Below are 23,754 nucleotides of genomic sequence, written 5' to 3' on the forward strand. Positions count from 1 at the left end.
TTGACAGTGATTCAGAGAAGACTTTTTCAAAATGTGGGGCAAAAATTTACTTCAGCCTGGAATAAGCTTGACTGAGTTTTGAGTTTCTGGTAAAGCTACATTTAGAGATGTAGTATGGAACCTAGTGAGATTCTCTTTGCTTCTCCTCCAGCGGCAATTCTCAAAAGACTGGTCACTGCTGGATTTCCTTGCTGTCATTATCATGGAGCTACTGGACAGAAAGCTCCTAGAACACTGTTCTCCTAGAAGAGAACATAGATAACTTCTTCTGCATATTGATCCTTAAAAGCCTTATTATTTGCTTTAAAAGGTAGGATGCATCCTCGTGTGGATCATGGCATAATGAGGGATAGAGAGAATTCAGGAATGGAGTCTTATTGGACATATCAAGGAGTGAGAGATGATGCTGGGCAGGGAGCAGAATGGAATTTAAAATATTACTTTTTATTAAACATAATTGTAATTTAGAGAAATGTATATTTGAATGGGTTGCACTACTTAAGGAGTTGTGCTCTCCCCACTTTCATACCACAAAGAGAAATCATTTTGTTTGTTTTGAAACAAGTTTATATTTTATCTCCTCATTTATAACAAAGTGTTGATGCATTTGAAGCTTCTGAGTAACACAGTGAGATTCGACTCTCAGGTTAATAACTCTGGGTGAAGTATAGGACAGGGCTTAGAGGTGAGACTGGAGGTCAGGAGAGCATCTGGGATCAATGGCTGCACTGAGGCACATGATAGTAATGAGAACTGACAGAATTTAGATTTAGATTAGAGATAAAGAAGGAGCAATTACTTCCTGAGCCTGTCAGGCTTGGGTATGTTAGGAAATTTGGGATATGCCTTGGGATACATGTAGGTAAGAATGCTTACTTTGAGTGTTGACATGTTGCCTGGTAGCCTCTGAAATGTCCCGGTGGCTGTTGGTGGCCACAACCTAGAATATATATGAAGGGAACTGACTTGGAGCTGTGGTTCTGAGACTCTTGGGTCTGTATCAAAGCCACTCAAGTAAGTGACCCAGGGAAGCGAGCCCTGACCTAGCTGTCATCAGAGAAGCCATTCTATGGATTAGTTAAAAATGTGTTGTTTATTGTTCCCAGACCATGTATTCAGTGTATGAATGTGTCCCCCAAGTATCCTACTTAACTGAAAATGTCAGGTAGATTGGCATATTTTTACTGGATCTATCCTCTGCACCAGTCTAGGAAGGTAATATGAGGATATCAGAAAGAAAACCTTGCCCTCACACAACTTAAGTGTCTGGCTAGGGTGACCAGAAAGGATTAAAAAAAAATCTCATATAGCACAGACTGGTCTGCAACTTGTTATGTAGGTAGAACTGGCCTTGAATGCCTGATCCTTCGGTTTCAGCCTTTCGAGTGCTGGGATTATAGTTTGAGATGCCTTGTCCAAGTCCCATAAAGCTCTTATATATGCAAAATGTTAAAAACAGCAACCCTAAAAGAGAAGGCAATAGCTACATGCTAAGTGAATGATATTGACACCAAAGCGAGGTTCACAGCAGGCTTCCTCTTGCTAATAGAGTAAGGACTTGGAAAGGAAGTCTTCCTGCATACCAGTGGAGAAAGGAACGATTATCAAGTGTGAGGCTAGAGGCTCACATTTAAGAGTGCATTTTCTTCACTTGAATACTAATGCTATTCAGTAGTACATCATTGCTTCTTATCATAAGTTGTTTGTGCTGTCTTATTAGCTAATTATAGCCCAATATTTGGCAGCTGTGTGCATGTTATTTTGACAATGACTTGCACATGACTCTCTCAGTTGGGAAGCAGCTCTAAGTAGAGAGGTTTCTGTATTTCCGTTCTAGTTTTCTGTCTTTACATTTTGTAATTTTGTGTGTATATATAGAAAAATGGCTTTTTGTTGCTGTTTTTTATGTATGGAAGGAAAAGGCATCTAAGACCCTTCATCTTGGCTTAATGAGAACTGAAAATTATAGATCATTGATCAACATGAGGCATATAAAACAGTCTGTAACAACTTTGAAAGTGGCCACCACCATTTGACATTAGTAATAAAAGATGAATTTTGCAACAAAGGGAACACTGTTTTTGTAGAAAGAATAGTTAATCTATGTAAGAAATTGACATTCTTCATGCTGTTATTGGAGAGTCTTCTTTAAAGTTTTCTTGACAGCTGTTATTAAACAATACTAATGAACCTTAAAAAGCACAATGTGAAGTTTTCTACATGGTAAAATTATGAAAAAGCTTGAGTGTAATTCAGACAAGATATGAAACTAAAAGTCATAGATAATGGCTTTCATTCATCTATCTGCAGAGAACTCAGCAATCGCTCATTCACTTAGAAAGCATTGTCTTATCCCTTTGTGCCTGACAGTGTGCATGGTAACAGAGATCTACTAGGAAACGAGATGGCTTTCTTCCTGAGTGTTCAGTCTAAAGGTAGAGAGAAATGTTAGCAAGATTTCCAGAAATAGCTATTTACACTGATAAGTATCACAAAGAAAGAAAGCATGAAAATGGTTAAAAGGATCTCACCCAGCTCCAAGATCAGAGAAGATGTCTGTGAAGAACTGAAATTCAATCTGAGTTACAAAGTAGACACTGGTTGAGTAAAAGTGTCAGGGAAGAGTATGTGAAGGAATTAAAGTTCAGTTTCTCAAAAACTGACACTTTGGAAAAGGAAATACGAGACAAGGTGCTACAGCATAGAGATCTAGAAGACTGTAGGGAAGCCACACACCAGAAAGACCAGATCTAGCGTCATCTTTCAGCATTAACATAGGAAACTCTTATCTATACAGATAGACCTGAAGACACTGGGACATTCTGCTCCATAAGACTTGGATATGGGGGTAAGGATGAAGCCAGTTTTATATCTTGATCTCTATTTGTTTTTCACTATAGAAGAATCTCTGAGAACTTGCTCAAGTTTGCAGGCTTGGTTGTGGGTGTGAACAGGCTGAATGGGGAACACAGGTGATGGGATCACTTTTGAGTATACTGAATGTGAGGCAATTCAAGGACATCACTGAGGGAGCTATAGTGAGTAAGAACATGAAGAGCTAATAAGTGAGTCGGCAGATTAAAACAAATAACCAGTTTGGTTATATAATGCACAACCCAACAAGGTAGGAAGAAAACTTTGTGTTATCTGAAAGATGCTCAAGGACTATTCTTGTAGATATCACAATAAGAGAGAATATGCTGAAAATCAATAGCTTAGCCTAACATAGGATATAGGAAGTTATGGATTATATATAATTTCTCATTGGCATTTCCTTGTTCAAAATAATGTGAAACCCTGGGATGTATCCACACCACATAGTCTTGTTTGAAAAATCTTGTATTATCTACTTGGTATAATACCCATCCAAACATAGCTTTGGAGTGGAGACAGAATCCTAGAAGAAGGCAGAGGCCTTTCTAGCATTTTAAGGGCAGGGGGAGACTTTGACCCAAGAAATGAAAGGATGAGACTTTTATCAGGGACCTTCTGGGAAGTACAGGGCAAGACCCAGGCAGCTGAGGCCTGAAACCCAGAGCCCAGCACACTGTGAACAGCCTGGTGGTTTATAAGCTAGCTGGGGTCTAGGTAATCTAATTTATCCAGATTCCAGACAATCCAAACTCTTAAATAACCAGCATACTTCTTACATTTTTGGAAACACAACTAGCCAATACTGCTGTGAAAGATTAATATTTGAAAGCTACTACTTTCAGACATGTCCTAAGAGGGGTTTAAATCTAGACTAATAGCCCAACATCTTTGTCCTCTACTTTTCTGACTCTTTTTTGTTGCTGTTTTTGTTTCTTTGTTTGTTTATATGAAGAAAGAACCAAGTGTTGATGGTGAATTTTTATAATTCATTCTCTGGTGCTTTATGGTTTTTAATGCTGTTTAATATGTACTTTCTGAGTGGATTCTGTTAATGTAGGTAGGTTGTATGTATCAGTCCAATCCTCCATTCTTCTCAATACTATGTAGTTAGTATTCTCAGAAATGATGATTTCTGCCTGACTGATTTCATATTTAAATCTGACTAGCTTTCCCATACCAAATATGGATTCATCCTGAGTTATGGTTTAGTAATTCAGTGCTTTTTACGTGAGAATTGATCTATGAGCAATATCCCTACATCTGTCTCTAAAGGTCTGGATGATGTCATGAAACTCTCACTCCATCTCTCTGACTCTATCATAAGGATGACTCTGAAGGCTTCAGTAATACCTTCAGCTTAAGCTCAATGAAATAGCTTTTATTCAGTAATGTATACAGTTCTGAATGATTGCTGTTATAGACCCTGTTTGCTAACTATAAAGACTGTATATACATCCAATACTAGGGTCTTGTGTACTCAATTTGAAATCATTTATCAGATAGGGATTATCATGAACATTGTTTAGGCTTATCAACCAGTTTGTATACCCACTGTATGAAATGAGTTGTTTCCAAAAGTGATAGAACTTTCAAACTACCACTTGGCACGGTTTCAGTGGAGTCAGAACCAAAGATGCTGGTCTCATGGCTTTCCTGATCCCACTTGGTCGAAGAGTTTGGATGGGTCCAAGGAATCCTTCTGTTAGCTTCCTATGTTTTAGACAAATCACTTCATTTTGCCAATTTTAAACCTGAGATTTACAGAATTGTGTCCAGAGAGATGCAAATATTTTAGAGGAATTTGGAAGGACCCCTGCTTCTAAGAACCTATGGAACTCACTGGAACTTACTCAGAAATGCATTTGAGCCAAGAGCAGGCTTTAATAAAGACCATGAAGAAGAATATGAAGACAGGTGTACCAGTGGGTGGGCAAAAAAGTCTTAAGGAAATTAGTCTGTGACTAAAGTCAGAATATATAGCCTTTATTGTGGCAAAATCTACTTGAGAGAAAAACAAAGTAGAAGTTGGAAGCACAGCTCCTGATAATTCAATAAAAACAAACCCATACTTCCATCATTAGGGGTGTGTCTTCGAAGATCAAGACTTTGTCTTAATCCCTTCGATTGATCTTCACTTTGACAGTGCCATGAAAGATATTAAACAGACTTTTTAGTCCTTCCTGCTGACAGTTATTTAAGTAGGATCCAGGCTCCTGGGGGTGAGGTCACTGAAATATCTGCTTCCTTCCTCTTGACTCTACTGCACATATGACACATCAAGTGTTTTTAAATATATGGTTGTGGTACAACTCATGTATGAAAAAGATATACTACCAGATTTCTACAAGTATGGCATTTATTTTCTGTTTCCTCAGTTAAGAACCCTTTTCATCCCTAGTGCCACTCATTAGCTCTCTGCCCAGATTTAAGCAACAGAATTTTAGCTACAGTTTTCAGCTTGCTCTGTTTGAAAAGCTTACTCCAAACAAGGGAATATCTCAGCTTTCTATGAGCAGAGGTCTCATTTGGGGACTCCTTGTAATCCAAGAGCTAGACTTTTTGACCCAGGATCAGGAGAGAAGCAGGCGTGAATAATGGAGTTGGATTTCAGTGTCTGGCCAGCTGTCTGAAGACAGATGAGGGTCTGTTGGGGGTGAACAATAAAGAGATTGGCTTGTGTGAGGGGTAGGAGATGCAACAGGGACACAGTGGAGTCACTGTTTGAACTGGTACATATACACAGTCTTCCTGGGTGGCTGTTTAACTTGGAATATATTAGCTTCTCCTCAAAGGTTATTCATTATCTAGTGTCTGGCCACCACTAGCCAGAGGATCTGCTACCAGTAGAGAACTGGTTGATTTTCTTATTTATAGTCCCATTTAAGATAAGCTCTCCATTCATCTCTTTAACTATCCCAAACCTCAAGCCACAAAGGTAACAGCTTCCTTCATTTGAGTTTGGTCTCATTTGACTAATCATGTTAGAATTTTATATGAGAGATACATCTGTCCTGAATAGAGCATCTGTTTTTTGTTTTTTAAATGGGCTGAGTTTGAGGGCATGAATTCTAAGAACATTTTTTTTCCTCCTATAGAAAACTCACCAGAAATATCTTCTAGAAAACAACAAAGACCAAGACCCTTTACTAACAATAGTGCTACTCCAGGCTGAAGTGAATCTGTGTCAGTCATTTCACTATTTATCATTTGTCCTGCCTTAGGTCTTTGGGCACATAGAATTTCATTTTGTAGCTCATCAGCTAAGATATATTTTACTAGGGGCTGGAGAAATGGCTCAGTAAGAAAAGATGCTAACTGCCAAGTTTGATGACCTAAGTTTGATCCCTGAGACTTACGTTGTAGGAGGAGAGAACTGAATCTTAGCAGTTTTCCTCTTCCACACATGTACTGTTTGCAACGGTGTCTTTCCCACACATGGATGAATAAATAAGCAAAGGTAATACAAATTAAAAAGAGACATTTGCGCTAGAAAAGAGATTCTCCTTTTTATCTTACCTCTCACCTCTAGGTACTTGGAAGTGTGAGAAAACATAATTCACTTGCGTTTTCACCTGCATTTTGCTACATAACGTGGAAAGGCCAGAAGACAATCAGTATATGTAGTTGTAAAAGCCTAGGTTTTAATGAGTGCATTCTGGAAATGAATTATTGGGAGAAAAGAGAAATGTATACAGGCTTTTCATGATCAGAAACCCAGAAAGTGTTTGTACAAATGGTTTAAGAAAACAACAGAAGGATCTGGTCATATTCATTTCTCTTCAGTCTGTACCAGGCATGCCAATGCAAAACAAAACCAGAGGATCAGATGGCCAGGCTAGTCTTGGCTCATTTCACAGCCATTTGTGACATCCTGTCTCAGTTCACTTTCCCACAGTGACACACGTGTGATCCAGCCTTGTGAGAACATGTAGTTACTTATTAATGTTCTTTGTTTTTTTCCAAGTTTGCCTCTCTGCCACCTCGAGGGAAACAGGGCTGAGAAGTAAGATCTCTATATCTGTCTGTCCACAGTGCTGTGGTGTCCATAGGGAAAGATGAAGACACGATCCCTTCTGCTAGGAGTCCCTCTCCAAGAAAACCTAGGGTTCCGAGGACAGAATTTGACTTCTTAGTAGGTGTGTGGCTATGTATTCAATCTCTCATGCCCCCAACATTACTGTGCCAAAATGGGTGGCACCTTGCTCTTAACCTTAAGTGAATCCTGAACATTTCAGCCGTTTAAACTCAGCTTGTTCAGATATTAAGCTTGTTTTAAAACCTCATTATTGAGGTAGCCATATGGTTTCTGCTCAGATACACACTTTAGAAGAGTGAAATGTGCTCCCAGGTGCTCCATAATTTAACAACAACGTCAATCATTCTCACTTATATAGGGTATTGAAAAAGCATTCTCGAATCATATGCCTGAATTTGGAGTACTTGATATTTTCTTTTGACTAAAGCTGTGCCTTTGGCTTTGGGAATTCCCAGCTTTAAAAATGCAAGCAAACAAAATTATTTTAGAGCTTCTTTGCTCCTTGTCAGAGCTGTTGTTTATTGCTGTTTGGGTGTTTGTCTCTACTGGGCCCCAGGAAGGTCCATTCTTACTAGGATCAGAAGGAAACCTTAGGATTGTGCAGCTTCATCATCCACTTTCTTGATTGAGGCCAAGAGGGAAAAATGAAGCTCAGAGTCTAGATGACCCTGCTGTATGACAGTCATGAAGAGCTCTGGGGATCCTTCAAAACTGTTGAGATCAATGTGTTTTGTTCTTTGATGATGTTCTCACCTTCCATTTCCATTCAGCTGGATCCAAATGAACTAAAGCCTTCAAGATGAAGTTTTGGGGCTTACTTCTGCTGTTTTGTACACACACACACACACACACACACACGTCACCACCACCACCACCACCTTTTGATAACACAAAGCACAGTTTCACTGAAATATAACTTAAGCAAACATTGAATTTTGGTGAACATCAGGGGTCTTTCAGTTTGTGTAAGAGGCAAATGGGGGTTTACTAGTCAGTCATTCTTGTCGTGCATGGCAACTGTGCATTGAGTGAGAGCTTCCTGAGAACACTTTAGGTTGCTGTGTAGGTAAGATGCTAAGCTCAGTGTCTAGAGACTTATTGACAATATGAATGTTTGTTAAAACTTTCTTTTCATATTGGAAAGGTCTAGTTTTGCTTTCTTTTACATACCTCTGAACAATGGCCTACCTCTGATCAAAGGGAGATGTACAGCTCTGCTGGGCTACAGCACATTGCCAGAACTGGTGTGCAGGGTCCAGGGTCCTTTCAGCATGGGTGAAGGCCAGGAAGGCTTTTAGTTCCAAGGGGGACTGAGATTAATACTTGCTTTCTTTGTGGGCCTAGTATTCCAGGATGAGGATGAAGTATTCAGTTTTTCCATTCCAGAAAAGCAATTTTCAATTTTTTTCTTAAAAATTTTAATCACTGAACAATCCTCCCCAAGAACAAAATTTGAAAGCACATTGCATCATAATTCTGTTATGAGTTTTGCAACATTATTGCTATTCCTACAACAGCTGACCCTTTCTTGAGCATGTACTGAATGTGCAGCTCTGTGCCACCTGCTTAATGGGACTTATTATATTGAACTTTCTGCCACACAGCAAATTAAATATTATTAATATTACCTAGATTTTTTTCAGGGGAGAAAGAAACTGGTAGTTGGAAAATAATATAAACTGTTAACACATTATGTTCAAGAAAGAATTTGAGCATAGAGAAGTAGTCGTAAACATTACCTTAAATGCCTCTTAAAGAATAAAATAACAGCAGGCAAACAAATGAAACTAACTTGTGTTTAGGCATTCATGTATGTTTGTCTCTCTGCCTAATGTGTGTGTGTGTGTGTGTGTGTGTGTGTGTGTGTGTGTGTGTGTGTGTGTGTGTGTTTTGGGCGGTGTGGACCGTGGAGCAGAGTTTGCATAACAACACCCTTGGGACTTTTATGAAGTTGAGTTCTTTCCTAGCCTGGCCTCATGAAGATGCCCTGCTGCATTTTGGGCTCTACATCTCCCACACTACTGTCAGCTCAGCCAGATGCCAGAGCAAAGGCAAAGAAGAGCATGCCCTTCTCTCCCTTCTACATCAGCTCAGTTTAGCTACAGCTGTGTGAAGTGTGAGATTCTGCCGTATTGTTTCAAGTTTCCACAACTCGTGTTTAAAGTAAACTCAATAAAGCAAAACAATAGCATTCTTAATAAGCAGTGAGTCAGGGATGAATTCTGCTGAAGTTCTTCAGAAACAAAAGGCCAGGAATAACGTAGGTTTCTTTTCCAGCTCATTTCCTGCATTTGAATGGAAATACCCTGTGTATTTTGCTCCTGTTGGGCTTGTTTTCTGCTAGTATATAAGCTTCCTGCTGCAATCTCTTAACCTCTTTGCATAATTCTCCTCAACAATCTTTGAAAGCTTCAGAATTTTCTTGTCTGTATCAACCTCTTTAAGTCTCTATAGCCTTAGAACTAGTTATTTAACTGGTTATTTAGTAACTTTTTTTTTTTTTTTGAGCAGCACTTCAATGGAGTATGGAGTAGGTTGAAGCTCTCTAGGGTTTGAATGAGTTACTTGCAGTTCCAGGAATGGAATGAATAATGGGACTCACCAACTCTGAGCTAGCTCCCAGGGCCCTCCTTACTTTTCTCCTATGTGTAGGAAACTATGGCTATAGTAGTTGTCCTTCCATGTAGTTGTCCTCACTACATGGAAGGAGTGAAATAAAAGCATTTTAGTTTCTTGTTACTCATTTTACTAAAACATTGTAGACAGCTGCCATGATAGGCAAGGGAAGGATGCTGGCAAGCAGTGAACAGATTCTTGCCATCATTGTAATACATCAGGACCAATTGGAGTCTTAAAGAACTGTATTAGGAGCATGGACACTTAACCAGCTTGGGAGACTGTGAGGTATCACCTGTGAGAAGGTGATTCTTCAACCAAGACCTGGAGGATATGCAGGATTCAATGTGTGGTTACCAGCTATGCTGTCATGATGACCTGAGTATTGGACTTGGAGTGTTTCCCGTGGACTTGAAAGGTTGTTTGGGCTTTTTGTTTGTTTATTTGTTTGCTGTGTGTGTGTGTGTGTGTGTGTGTGTGTGTGTGTGTATGTGTGTGCTTTAAATGCTGAATTTCAAACTCTGTGACATTATTTGTGTGGGATTCATCTTGATTTGGAAAAGTGCCTAAATAGATAAGACAAGAAAGGAAAACCTCATTGTCTCTTTACGGACAAGAACAGTACTCTGGAATTGAGCAGTGTCAGGAAGGGGGTGGTACTGCGTCTCCTTCTCCATAGGTCTAACAAATGCAGAAGCCACATTTGGACATGTGTGGATGACAGCTGCAAAGAATCCCTTGCTTGGTCAGTGGATATTTGTACTCTACTGACCCTGTGTCAGTTGATGTGCAAGCCTTTGGGATAGATGCAAAGGTCCATGTGACAAGGTTTCTAATCTCACAAGCTCAAACACAGTGACAGAGAAAACCAAATACTTAGAATACTCACTATGTGGCAGGAGCAGTACATGGGGAATTAAATATCTGACTTCCAGCTGAGATTATTCTGTCCTTTTCATTTATGTGGACACTAAAATGTAATTTACAATAGAGCTGAAATCGAGGCCTCCTAGCCAGTGAGGTTATTAAATTATATTTAAACCCCTTAAACTGTGTTTTACAACTCCTATTATAAAATATCACTTTAGATGCACACCTTATTTTCTTTCTAGAATGAAGTCTTTCAGGAAGTTATGGGGGATTAACAAGATACAAGCGGTTATTTTTGAGTAGAATGTTGAAAATGAAGCCCTTCTTTCCATTTCCCTTTGATTCTCTCACCCCTCCCAGCAGTGCCTTTGTACAATTCTTAGAAAACACAAGGTACTGTGAGAGCCAGCAGCACAGGCTACCTTCTTCAGATCTCCCAAGACACCCTCTGGTGATTCGAGTCTTTGATGAATTAGTTGGGATTCTAAGCAGAGACCAAGAGTCCCTGTCTTATTATTAATATTATTTGCCTTTGGGTGACTTTTCAGCCTTACTTTAGTTTCTCCATGGACTCCATGGAGTGTTTTCTGTGCCTTAAATATTTACTTTCAAACACCAGGACATTATTTGTATTCGATTTGCCTTTATTTGGGGAAGTGTCTAATAGATGAGACAAGAAAGGAAAAACTTAGGGATGCTGTGATGAGCTAGATCTTTCTCTCTTCTTTTTTTCTTTCCTGTCTTAGAAACTGTCACAATCATGAATAACATTGGGATATTGGGTCAGCATATTTTCAAGGCCATTTTCCTCTTGGGTGTCACTATGAGGTAGGTGAAATAGTCAAGGCAGATGTCATATCTCTATTTGATGGGTCAGGAATACCAAGGCACATGAGATTTGTTCAGTGCTAACTGACAAGGATGTAGCAGGCATACACTATGTCTGGGCCTATTCTGTTTCCCAGTAAAGCCTCAACCAAACTTTCAGCAAGCATGGATGGTGCTTTTATCATTTGCATCTAGACTTTCTTTGCTGCCTCATTTTTGTTGAAAATCTATTTCTGATCTTATAGCTTAACTGTGTAGCATGTCTTGGGGTTGGGGTGAAGTTCAGTAGTATACCTATGATTATTATGGTTGAGGTCCTAAGTGTGATTTACACACACACACACACACACACACACACACACACACACACACACACATCCCATTAAAGGACTTACTGCTTGATGATGGGGATGTTGATAACAATTGGAAAAAATACAAATAACTAATATTCATTGGCCATTAAGTGTACAAGACAAAAGACTTTTTATAAGCCTCTACTAACTGTGTTCCAACCCCACAGATTTTGTAAATGAAAAGGCTAAATCTTGTTATTTTTAAGTCTGACCATGATCCTGATCTCACATTGTCTTCAAAAGGAAGAAGGGAAGCACATGAGAGCAGAGCCATTGAGCTCCTGGAATTCTGCTTTTCACTGTGATAGCTATGTGTGTTTCTGCGTGTCCAAAACATGACAACAATCATAGACTAGCAGCTAGACTCTGAAACCACAACATAAAAGGAAACCCTAGAATTGTTGACACACATACTTGTCCCTGCTAAAGATATCCCTTCCTCTACTGTCTGCCAGAGGCTCTTTCTGACATGTATTTATGCTTCTCTTCCTACAGGAGGAAATATAAGAAAACGTCCCAGAGGTAAGCTCACCTTTCTGGGAGAGGGCAACCTTCGGGGCTGCGGTTGGCTGAGTTGTGATTCAGCTCTTCCCAGGTTTGGCTTGCGACACACTGGAATTATAATAAACAGTCCCTGAGTCCTCTTCAGTGAGTTGTCTTCCTTATTTGTCAATCTCTGCTGCAGCTGTAAACTGAAATTGACCATGCGTGGTAGTGTTGCTCAGTCTGTAGACAGCTCATGGGGGTCGATCCTGTGGATTCACTGCTGTGCTGTCTGGTGATTTTTTGCCAGAACTTAGAGCAAGGAGGGATTGGGTTGAAAGGGCAGTTGGGAGCTGATGCTTCCTGGGTCAGGAACGCAGACACTTTAAATCCACTTTGCATTCTCATTTGCCTGAGTCACTGAGGAAGCTGCACAAGGACAGAGTTCTTTGGAGCAGTGGGAGCCCTTTGATTTAACTGTAGAAAGGGTAATTTGAAGAAGAATCTTTCATATTTTCCTAGTACCCACTGCATGCGCAAGGGCCTCGCTCTGGGTTGTGCTTTGCAAGCACTTCAGTGAGGAATCCTGAAGCTATTTGGTACTCTCTGGTAAATATATGTAAATACAGCACTCTAACCTGCATTCTTTGCAAGCTCCAGTATGACTTATCAGTCTGTGAGTGTATTCCAGTTCTCACAGGCATATGTGATGGCATCTCCTATTGAAATGGTCTTCAGTAGATGATGATTCCTAATGCAGAAGGGCAGCATTATTTGGGCAGGTACACAAGTGATGAACACAGGGAAAATAGGTGGAACCTCTAAATAATGGAATAATAAACTGAACTTGTTATGTGTGCTGAGGTTGAATTGATTTATTGATTTACATTTTCTATGATATGTATTTAAAGTGTACAATATGATGTTCTGATATATGAATGAGTGGTAAAAAATGTACTACAGTCAAGAAAATTAGTATATCCTTTACTTTATATGCATAATAGTTCATTCATTGGTTCGTTTTGTTTTGTTGAGACAAGGTCTCATTCTGTAGACTATGCTGACCTGGAATTCACTCTGCAGTGGGTGTTGCCCTTAAACTAATGACCATCCTCCTGCTTTAGCTCTCTGAGTGCTGGGATTAGAGCCATGAGCCACCATGCCTGATTGGTTCATCTAGCATAGTTTTGAGTGTTTTGCTTTCATAAACTATTGGACAACTGTGGCACTTAAGGCCTTCTGCGACTTCTTTCACTTCTCTAGCAACATATCTTGCCACGTTCTTCCTGACTCTCTAAACATTCTCTGTGGCTTTCTAGTTGTAGTTCTAAAAGTAGCTGTAGCTGCTTGTGGGTGGATGCTTTCCTAAGAAGAGTTTGCTGATCTTTTCATGTGTTTATTTGAGGCTTATTTAAGGGTACAGACCACATTTGTGTCAGGGAGCTTTTCTAGACTGATGTAGGAAAAAAACAGATTAACTGTAAAATTTCCCAGGAAGACAGTGAGGAGAGCAAATAGATACTGCATGTAGTGAGAGTGGCTGTGCTGGGTGCACATGCTGACACTTTCCTCTGTGTCTTGGCTTATGCCATTCCTTCTTCTCAGATCAAAACTTGGTCCTTATACTAGTCAGTGCTCTGAGATTTCTGCCTTCTGTATGTGGCATAGCTGCTTCATCTTTTTCTCCTTCATCCTTATTTAGTGGGAAATGTCTAGTGTATAATAATTTAGGTATTTTGTTTTCATCTGCCATATTCCTGAAATATTGTTTCCTCCTAGCAAATGCTGAATGAAGTATTGCTAACTTGTTCTTAAAGACTGAACCTTTAAGTTGATTTTCCCCCACCCCAGGCTATTGGTGATGGCACCAGGAAGAACGTCCCATGGTATCCTATGCTTTTAAACTTCAAGTTACTTAAAATAGAAACAGAAATTATTTTTTTCATAACTATAGGCTTGCTATTTTATATACTAAATGATGTCATGGGATTTTCCTAGGCCTTTCCCAGGAAATATGAATTAATGCTCAAAGGGCCAAGCTTGGGGTGTCCTCATGGAATGGAAGTCAATGAAAAATTGCTCACATTTATAACAAGTACACTTTGTATAAATAATGTCATCAACTACTCCTGTCTTAGTGGCCTTCATTAAGGAGAATCATTATGGATATAATTCACACATGTGCCAAAATGTTCTATGCTACTGAGTTTGGAAAGTACATTCTATAGAATAGATATGGGTGAGCCACTTGTTTGCCAAATGTTTAAAGTCTATAATTCAGCCTAGAAAACTAGGGTTGACATTTCATGGTATTTGAGTTAAGTATTACAGATTTAAACAGATTACATCAAGATAAAAACGGTTAGTGCAATAAAAATTTCCAATTGTTTTCTACAAAATATTTCAGACAGCCATTTTTCATCAACTTTTCTAATCATATTAGGGACAAATGTATCATTGTGGGTGACAGTGGCTTGTTGAATTCTAAATGTAGTTATTTACTTACCTTACACTTTATTCATTTCTTTACTTGTGAATATATGTACGGAGATGCAAACGGCATGGTGCTCATGTGGAGGCCAGAAGACAGTAAGAGTCTATCTTCTTCCGTTACGTGTACCTTGGGGATTGACCTTGGGTTGTCAGGCACCTTTATCCACTGAGCTGTGTTGCCAGCCTTGGTCCCTCATCTCCACTGCACTTTTAGTCAAACAAGACTGATGGTTTAATGTCAGAAAACTAAATGGTTTGCACGATTTTCAAGTTTTCTGTTGTGTGGGTGGGATTTGTACCCCAACGAAGGTACCCAAGCATACATGAATAATCATTTTTGTTAGAATTTTCTTGCTGTTTCATTTCACTTACACATTTATTGCTCAAAGCTATACCAAAGAAAAAATCATACACTTGCTTTCAAATAATTATTACCCCAGTCTAGCTCAATAGAGGATGTTATTGTTCTTGAAGTAGTTCATAAAGTATAAGGCAAATATTAGTCCAAAGCAATGTTCCCAGTGTCATTTTTAGCATCAATGGGAAGGTGCTCAGCACTTCCAAGACCAAAATCCCAACAGAATGTATGGCCTTAGAAGTGTTCCTTATGGGTTAGCAAGGCATGATAGGCCAGAGGAAAGCATGTCTCTGCACAGAAAGCCTCACTGGATTACATTTTGACTCATCACCATTAAAGTGAGCTCCCTCTCCCTTTTGCTGTTAGAACAAGGCTTAGCCAGGAGGCTCAGCTGGAGAGAACTATAGAGTCACCTGCTTTCAGGAAAAATTCTCATGTGGTTGTTCTCAATACAAAATCAGCCTCAACAGTCTTGATGAGACTGGATAAGCTAGGGTCAGGTGGCAAAGAAGGAGTACTCTCCCTTTCAGTGGACTAGGGGGGAAGAAGGAGGGAACGTGGGACTGGGAGGAGATGAGAGAGGGGGTTACAATCGGGATATAAAATGAATAAATTGTGAAAAAATAAAAATTAAATATTAAAAAGAAAAAAGTCAGCCTCAAGTCATCAGGATGAGAAGTTTGTATCTTTGAGGCAGCATGCCAGATCATAGAGACGATAATTACAGAGACCTAGAAATCATTTGGTACTCCTAGGCTGCCCTTGAAAAATGGGATTTCTATGCAATATAACATGCTGAATCCATGACTGATTTTACTGATACATATGTAAATAGTTATATTTAGGCATTAATTATTAATAAAATTAAAATTTTCCAGAGGTTTCAACAGAAGCATTTTAATTAAGACACACATTGTGTATACTCACCTATAAGTGAATATTAACCATATAATTAGATAGTCATTTTAATCTCACATTTTCTGATGAGTATCATCTCCTGGTAAAAATTTCTGTGTCAGAAGTGTTCCAACAAACACATGTGTGTACACACATGGCACACACATTTTCCTTTTCTTATGTTATAGGATATTATCTAATCTGTGATTGGTCAGAATGTTAAGAGGAGAAGCATGTGTAAAACCCAGGTGCCTTCAGTATCTACACGGCAAATCTTTGTCTACACTGTGACAGGATAAATCCTGTCCGGTCTGAGGAGGGGAGCAGGTGAGTGTCTTGCAGTCTTTGGGAAGGGCTCCCAGCTAAGCAGCTGTATCCTAGTGTTAGCAGATGCCTCTGGTATCCTTCCTCAGGTTTAATATGGCCCTTCAGTAAATACTGGAGTTATTTTGATATCCTAAAAAAAGACTGGTGGACTTTTATATTGTGTCCTTGTAAATAAAGATGTCAGTGAACCGAAATGATTTTTGGAAAGGTAGGAGAGATGACACAGGATTTATCTGTTCAGACTGGCCAGGGTGGATTAGATTTGGATTTTTCAGCCTTGATAGAAAACCTGTAGCATTTACCGTAATAGTTTTTATTGTTTGTTGTTAATTGCCCCTCTGCTTAGGTACTTTAGATAGAAGTTCTGCTTCTGATTATATCTGACTTATAAATCAAAACAATTAATAAGCTAGTAACCTCACATTTTTGACAATCATATTTGTAGTCAACTATATTGTACTTCATAAAAATCTTCTAATTTAAAAATGATATTTCTGCTAACTTACTAAAACCTGGAAATAAAACGCCTTCCTGAACAGATCTGTGTACTTTGTAAGTGAGACAAGTAAGCAAAAATAATTAGAATAGAATATGGTGGGTCAAAGGACTGAAGGGCATTAGAATAGCTGGTTCTCTATTGGTGCATTTCTGATAACATACACATCTCTCTAGATCACAAACAACACACATGGGGCTTCAAAGTGTGGGCATAGTGCAGTTCGATTGGATAGTTAGACTCTTTTCTGGTTTCTTCCTGTTTTCAACTATATTTCAAATGTATGTTTCCCTGATTTTTCGATCTTTCCTCAAAGAGGCAAATGGTTTAAAATATTCTGGAATTCCCAGGATATCGACATCTGTATCAGCTTGAAGAGGGGCCTCTGTCCTCTGCAGGGCTAATCAAGGGTCACTCCCTCCCAGTGTCTTGTGTTTTCCTCCTCCTGGACTTCAATGAAGCTCGGTAATCAAATTTAATTAGTTCAGTAAGTGATTACATCTAGAAAATGATGCCCTTAGTCAGGTCTGCCCATTTCTGCCTTCATGGATCCATTCCTTCTATGAGTCATCCACTGATATGCTGTCACCTTCGCTGCTGTGTCCGGTCTGAGGAGGGGAGCAGGTGAGTGTCTTGCAGTCTTTGGGAAGGGCTCCCAGCTAAGCAGCTGTATCCTAGTGTTAGCAGATGCCTCTGGTATCCTTCCTCAGGTTTAATATGGCCCTTCAGTAAATACTGGAGTTATTTTGATATCCTAAAAAAAGACTGGTGGACTTTTATATTGTGTCCTTGTAAATAAAGATGTCAGTGAACCGAAATGATTTTTGGAAAGGTAGGAGAGATGACACAGGATTTATCAAGGCCCATGATTCTATACATATGCATAATTAATCTTGCATTTTGAAGCTTATTTGGTAGTACTGATATTTAGATCTTACAAATTAGTGGAGACACTAGAGCCAAAAGGATATTCTTAAAGGTAAAATATTTGTTAATTATTTTAAAATATCATAAAGTATTTTCCCATATTGAGGATGATGAATTGATTCTCAAAGTAGCATGAGCTAGGTAGTGTATTATCCACAACAGCATGTCTACTTTATATTTTAAGATTGGCAACAGAATTGGGGTTACAGTTACAATTACAGCAAGTATAGACAGATCAGACAGATCAGAGAGAGGCAGGAGGGGGTTCTGGTTAGAGTACAGATCATGGATTCACATGATGCTTCACCTACAGAGGAAACTGTCTGAGTCATTTAGCATAGGAAAAATACCTACAGGGTTCATAACTTTGGGTGAAGCAGAACGTGAGAGAGCGGAGGAAGATGGGCAGTCTGCATTGACAGCTTTGGTCACAGTTCTGAATAGCAGGCCACCACCACTCAGTCACACAGGAGCCCCTCTGAACCATCAACAGGAGTCTATGTAATGTGGACCCAGAGAAGCTGGCAAGCAGGAGACAAGAACTAGGCAGTGAGAGCAAGGTCCCTGGGCTGTAGTAGCTGGATCAAGTCTTACTGGTATGGCCAGCTACTGGTAACAGGAAGTACCTACACAATGGAATATTACTCAGCAATAAAAAACAAGGAAATCATGAAATTTGCAGGTAAATGGTGGGATCTGGAAAAGATCATCCTGAGTGATCTATCTCAGAAGGAGAAAGATGCACATGGTATATACTCACTTATATAGACATATAATATAGGATAAACCTACTAAAATCTGTACACCTAAAGAAACTAGTCAAGAGGGAGGACTTGCTAAAATGCTCAATTTCTATCCAGAAAGAAAAGAGGCTGGACATCAGAAGAAGGAGAAAAGAGGGAACAAGTCAGGAGCCTGAATCAGAGGACCTCTGAAAGGCTCTGCTCTGGAGACTCTCAATGTAGATGCTGAGACTTATGGGCAACCTTTGGGCAGAGTGCAGGGAATCTTAGGAAAGAAGAGGGAAACAGTAAGATCTGGAGAGGACAGGAATACCACAAGGAGAGCAGCAGAATCAAAAAATCTGAGCACAAGGGTCTTTCCTGAGATTGATACTCCAACCAAGGACTATGCATGGAGATAACCTAAGACCCCTGCACAGATATAGCCCATGGCAGTTCAGTATCCAAGTGGGTTCCACTATAATAGGAACAGGGACTGTCTCTGACATGAACTGATTGACCTGCTCTTAAATTACCTCCCCCTGAGGGGGAAGCAGCATTACCAGGCCACAGAAGAAGACAATGCAGCTGCTCCTGATGAGATCTAATTGACTAGGATCAGAAGGAAGGAAAAGAAGACCTCCCCTATCAATGGACTTGGGGAGGGGCAAGCATGCAGAGGGTGGAGGAAGAGAGGGATTGGGACAGGAAGAGGGAGGGAACCACAGGGAGGATACAAAGTGAATTAAGTGTAATTAATAAAGAATTAAAATAAAAAATGAATTAAAAAGCATATATGAGAGAAAACATGAAGTATTTGTCTTCCTTTTTTCTAGAGTTTTGATTTTTTAAAAATTAGCTGATTAAATTACATTTTTTTCAGGACTCAATTTAGAAGCATGGTCTTTCAATTAGAGTCCTCCTTTTTTTTTTTAAAGATTATTTGTTATTCATATAGTATTCTGCCTGCATGTGTGCCTGCACGCCAGAAGAGATTACTGTATCTCATTACAGATGGTTATGAGCCACCATATGGTTGCTGGGAATTGAACTCAGGACCTTTGGAAGAACAGCCAGTGCTCTTAACTCTGAGCCATCTCTCCAGCCCCCATTTAGAGTCTTCTTAAATATTTCCACCCAAAATGTATCCTGCTCTCCCACTTCTTGCCAACTGAATCCTGTGTACAAGAGTTAAAGGTTTGTTGTTCTCTGAACAATTGCAAGATTTAAAATTTTGGGGTGAGAATTGTACTGTGCTGAAATATGGTGGACATTGCAGGTATTTATTTTTAGAAATTTGTTATATTTTATTTGTTGATGTTTTTGGTGGTGGTGATGGGAATGTATGTGACAGACAGAGAGAACACATACAGAAGCATGCACATATATGTGCAATGATCTACATGTGGAATTCAAAGGACAGCTTGTAGTGATTGACTCTCTCCTTCTACCATGTCAATCCTGGAGACTGAACTGAGGTTATTAGGCTTGGCAACAAGTACCTTTACCTGCTAAGCCATCTTATTGGCCCTGGGGTTATTTTTTAAATGTTTGATTTTAAGAAGGATGAGGTTGGAACCCTCCATGTATATATACATTTTTATCATGGGTCAGAACTAAAGTCAGTGATTCTGTGTATAAATAAACTCAGGCTGACAAATGACTCATGCTTGCAAATAGTTTTGCATTTTACTTCATAAAACTACACCCAAACTCTCCTTTGGCTCTCACACTGGCCAGCATGGTGGCTTGTGAGGTCAGCAAGACAGATGGCAGGCATGGCAAGAATGTGGAAGTGTATCCTTGCCTGGATCATTGCCTTTGCTTTTCTCTTTCAGTTTCTCCATTGTGGGGCTATGAAAAGAGGTGGGTAGAAATTCAGAGGGCCTTTGCTATACCACAATGCTTCAGGCTTTACTTTCCTTCATTCTGACCACCAAGCTGAGGCCATGTTCAGGACAGTGTTTCACATATTTGAGGAGGATTCTTTGGAATGTTGGAACTCATGACTATTCTTCTGTAACGCTTGGCTCTTCTGTGATGTTTTGTACAGTGAATTTCAGAATCATTCTTTTAGGGTTTCATAGTGAGGCCCAAAGCATATCTCTAAGATTGTCAGCAGCTCTGAAGAAGCTGGGATATGAAAGGGTGGAATCAACTGGTACTTCAAGGAACTGTGTGTGGAAGCCTAAGTCAAATGAACCCTTCCCTCTCCAAATTGTTTTTGGTCATGGTGTTTCATCATAGCAATGGCAACTCTAACTAGAACAATATTTTTTCCTTCCTCAAATTAGGCAGGTTAAATATATAGAAAGTTTAAAGATCAGAAGGATGTTTCTTTGAAATTACATCTCCCTCCTCTTCCTGTTGTTCTTTTCTTTTTAAATAACAGGGCCTCAAGTATCTCAGGATGGCCTCAAATTTTTATGTAAATGAAGATTTCTGTTCCTCTTTCACTCACCTCTACAGTGCTGGGATTACAAACATATACTAGCATGCCTAGTTGGTATGGCACCCAGAGTTGAACACAGGGCCTCTTGCATGCTGCTGAGTTATTTTGCATTTCACTCTCGCCTCCTTTGTTCTTTCCTTAAAAGAACAATTTATGTTTGAAATGGTTTTGTATTTGTTCTTAACCTAGAAGCTGAAACCCCCAGGAAAATTTAATGATGGTACCTTCTAAGAGCTATTTTTGCACAACGTGATTCAAGCAAAGGAAATTTCTCCTCTCCACCCACTTCATCTTAATTTTTACAAGTCATCTATTTTTTTGTTTAACATCTTTAAGTATTTTGGAGCCATGTGATCAGCCATCCAAAAATACATAACTCTTTGTTCATAGAAATAGAAACAGAGAAAAGGAAATTTATACTGTATTTTCTATCCTGTTTGATGTATTACCACCTTTTCAACACTCATGAGACCATTGCTTGGATTTTTTTTTCATTTTCTCACCACAGGTAGAATTTAGACCATTTATTGCTTTAAGTTTTGGATGCCAGAGAGGGAATCAGAATGAAGAATTCCAAGCAAGCTGCATAGAGTTGTGTAAGTGGAGGATGTGTTTTAGTAAAGGGACATCTGTGGAATTGTTCAGAAAAACAAAACAAAACAAAACAAAACTAGTAGGGTAAAATTTTGGGGGTAATGATAAGGATGTTGGCGTTTTTGACACTTGGGCTGAAATTTGAGTCCTGGCAGTAACCCTGTGTGATGTCAGGGATGTGTCAGTTCCCTTTAACTACTGGAATTGCTTTCTTTTCTCTCATCTGCAAATGTATTTGCTTTCTAGGGTTCTCAGGAGCCCAGAATGAAATAGAAATAGCACATATAAACCACCATGTTGGTACATGGATAGTGGTTAGTTCTTACTGCTTAGGCCATTCCTCAGAAGCCACAGGATTCAAGAGCTCCTGAGCAATCCTGTGTTCTGTCTCCAGCCACCTAAGAGAGCCTTGAAGTTTAGTGGCTCTGTGAGAGCAGGGGCTTAGTCTCATTTACTAAACTATAAAATCAGCCTCAATAAATTGCTCAGGGTACATGGAATAGGACTAAAAGACAGCCAAAGAATGGGCAGGAGAATAAGTTACATGGGGCCTATCCTAGGAAAGAAAGTTTTCCAGAGCCCTGGCTGATCTGGCTATAGGATATCTCCATAAGGGAAGGCACTTGCGGCCATGTTCTCTGATACTTTTCTACTTTTAAACTAGAAATTATATCCTTTAACTCTTCACAGTGTAAAAAGAATTATATTTCACTGGTCCATGAATAAATTCTAGAATCAGGATGCTTAGCTTCTGGACCTATGTTTCATAAAGTACATGGCCTTATGAATTACTTGCTTTCTTTAAGTCAATAATTTTTAACTGAGTGAAGAAAGTCATCCCAAAGGACATTTGGCAATGTGTAAAGACATTTCTAGTTGTCACTTTTCTTTAAGCCTAACTTATTATTATTAATATGTGTAGGTGGACGCCTGTACCGTGATGTACATGTGGAGGTCAGAGAGCAACTAGGCACTCCAGTTGTCTCTTCTGAGGTTGACTACTGGCACCTAGTGTATTGATACCCTGCCTGAAAAAAGAATTAAGAATTATATAAAATATAGTAGTGCTGAGGTTGAAAACCTTGATTAAAGCTTCACTTTGGGACTGGAGAGATGGCTCATTGGGTAAAGCATTTACCATGCAAACGTGAGAAGCAGAGTCTAAATGCCCAGTACCCAAATGGTAGCTTGGTGGCCCGCCAGTAACTCCAGTAACCCTGAAGGTGAATGCAAAGAATCCCCAGAGCAAACTGGCTGGCTAGACTAGCTGAATCACAGAATCCTAGGATCAAGTGGTAGATCCTATCTCAATATGTAGGGAGGAGAACCATTGAAGAAGGCACCCATTGTTACCCTCTGGCTTCCACACATACAAGCACATACTGTTTGCTTACCTGCACACACACATTTGAACATTCAAGATTATGAAAAAATGAAACTTCACTTTAATAATTTGAAAATTTAATGATAATAAGGCATGATGGTACATGTTTACTGTCCCACTTCATTGGGAGGCAAAGAGAGAATTGTAGGAGCTTGGGAATTGAGCCTGGGCTCAATTCAAGACCTTGTCTAAAAACAGCAACATGCACAACTAAGAGAAACAGCATAGGGATGGGGGAGAGAGAAGGAAAGGGAGGGGAAAAGGAAAGGAAAGGGAGGAATGTGAGAGAGGGATGGTAGAAAGAGGGAGGGAAGAGAGGGAGAGAAGAAGAGGGGAGAGAGAGAGAGAGAGAGAGAATTTACCTTATGAAACTGTAATGAGTTTAAACGAATGAAGATCAAAACTATGTGTACCTTCATGACTTAATAAATGCATAGTATTTTAGCTATTATTAATTGTTCTGTTTTAGCTTATAATTTTCCCAATGTATCACATTGATTGATTATATTCCATAGCCTATGTAGCAGAATATAAGATTTTTCAAGTTTTGGTAAGTGCACTTAAATTTCACAACAAAAACTATTTTAAATGCTTTTATAATGCACAAAAGGGGATTTTCAAGTAATTTGAAAGTACACTGTTTTTTGGTTTATGTACATTCTGCATACTCTATCCTGAAAAAAAAAATCAGAAATCCTGAGTTCCATATGTTAGGCTGCTTGTTTCCCCAAAGCATAAAATTACAGATCTTAAGAGAAACAGTTGGTAGTATTGCATATTCACCAAGGAGGCAATAAAACAAAGCATCCTATACATGTGGGGAACAGAAAGGATATTACCAGAATACTTTCAGCAAAGATTAGTAGCTGCAAAGCAAGCCAAAATATAAACTAAGCAGATTCTTCCTTAGTATACCCAGGCTACAAAATTATCTGTTGAAATTAGTGCCTGTCCCACTTCCTTGGGGCTCAAGATTGGTCCCATTGAAAACAGGACTAACAGGGGCATCCTGCAAGCTGCTCTTGGCTCTTAAATCTATGACCA

General features: G+C 39.3%; 1 protein-coding gene across 6 annotated transcripts in view; it reads left to right on the top strand.

Moving 5' to 3' along the window:
* Positions 1–23,754, top strand: part of Pde1c (phosphodiesterase 1C) — a 530,439-nt gene that overhangs the window by 279,885 nt on the left and 226,800 nt on the right. For 2 of the 6 annotated variants that reach the window (XR_009590708.1, XM_060379961.1), the window contains exon 2: positions 12,073–12,099. The exons of the other annotated variants lie outside the window; for them this stretch is intronic. Coding sequence is in view for 1 of the 2 variants with exons in the window: in XM_060379961.1 (XP_060235944.1) it covers positions 12,073–12,099 (27 nt within the window). In the remaining variant the exon portion in view is untranslated. The remainder of the gene's footprint in view (positions 1–12,072; positions 12,100–23,754) is intronic. 6 annotated transcript variants of the gene reach the window in all.

This window comes from Meriones unguiculatus, chromosome 3 (assembly GCF_030254825.1).
Source record: "Meriones unguiculatus strain TT.TT164.6M chromosome 3, Bangor_MerUng_6.1, whole genome shotgun sequence".
NCBI lineage: Eukaryota > Metazoa > Chordata > Mammalia > Rodentia > Muridae > Meriones > Meriones unguiculatus.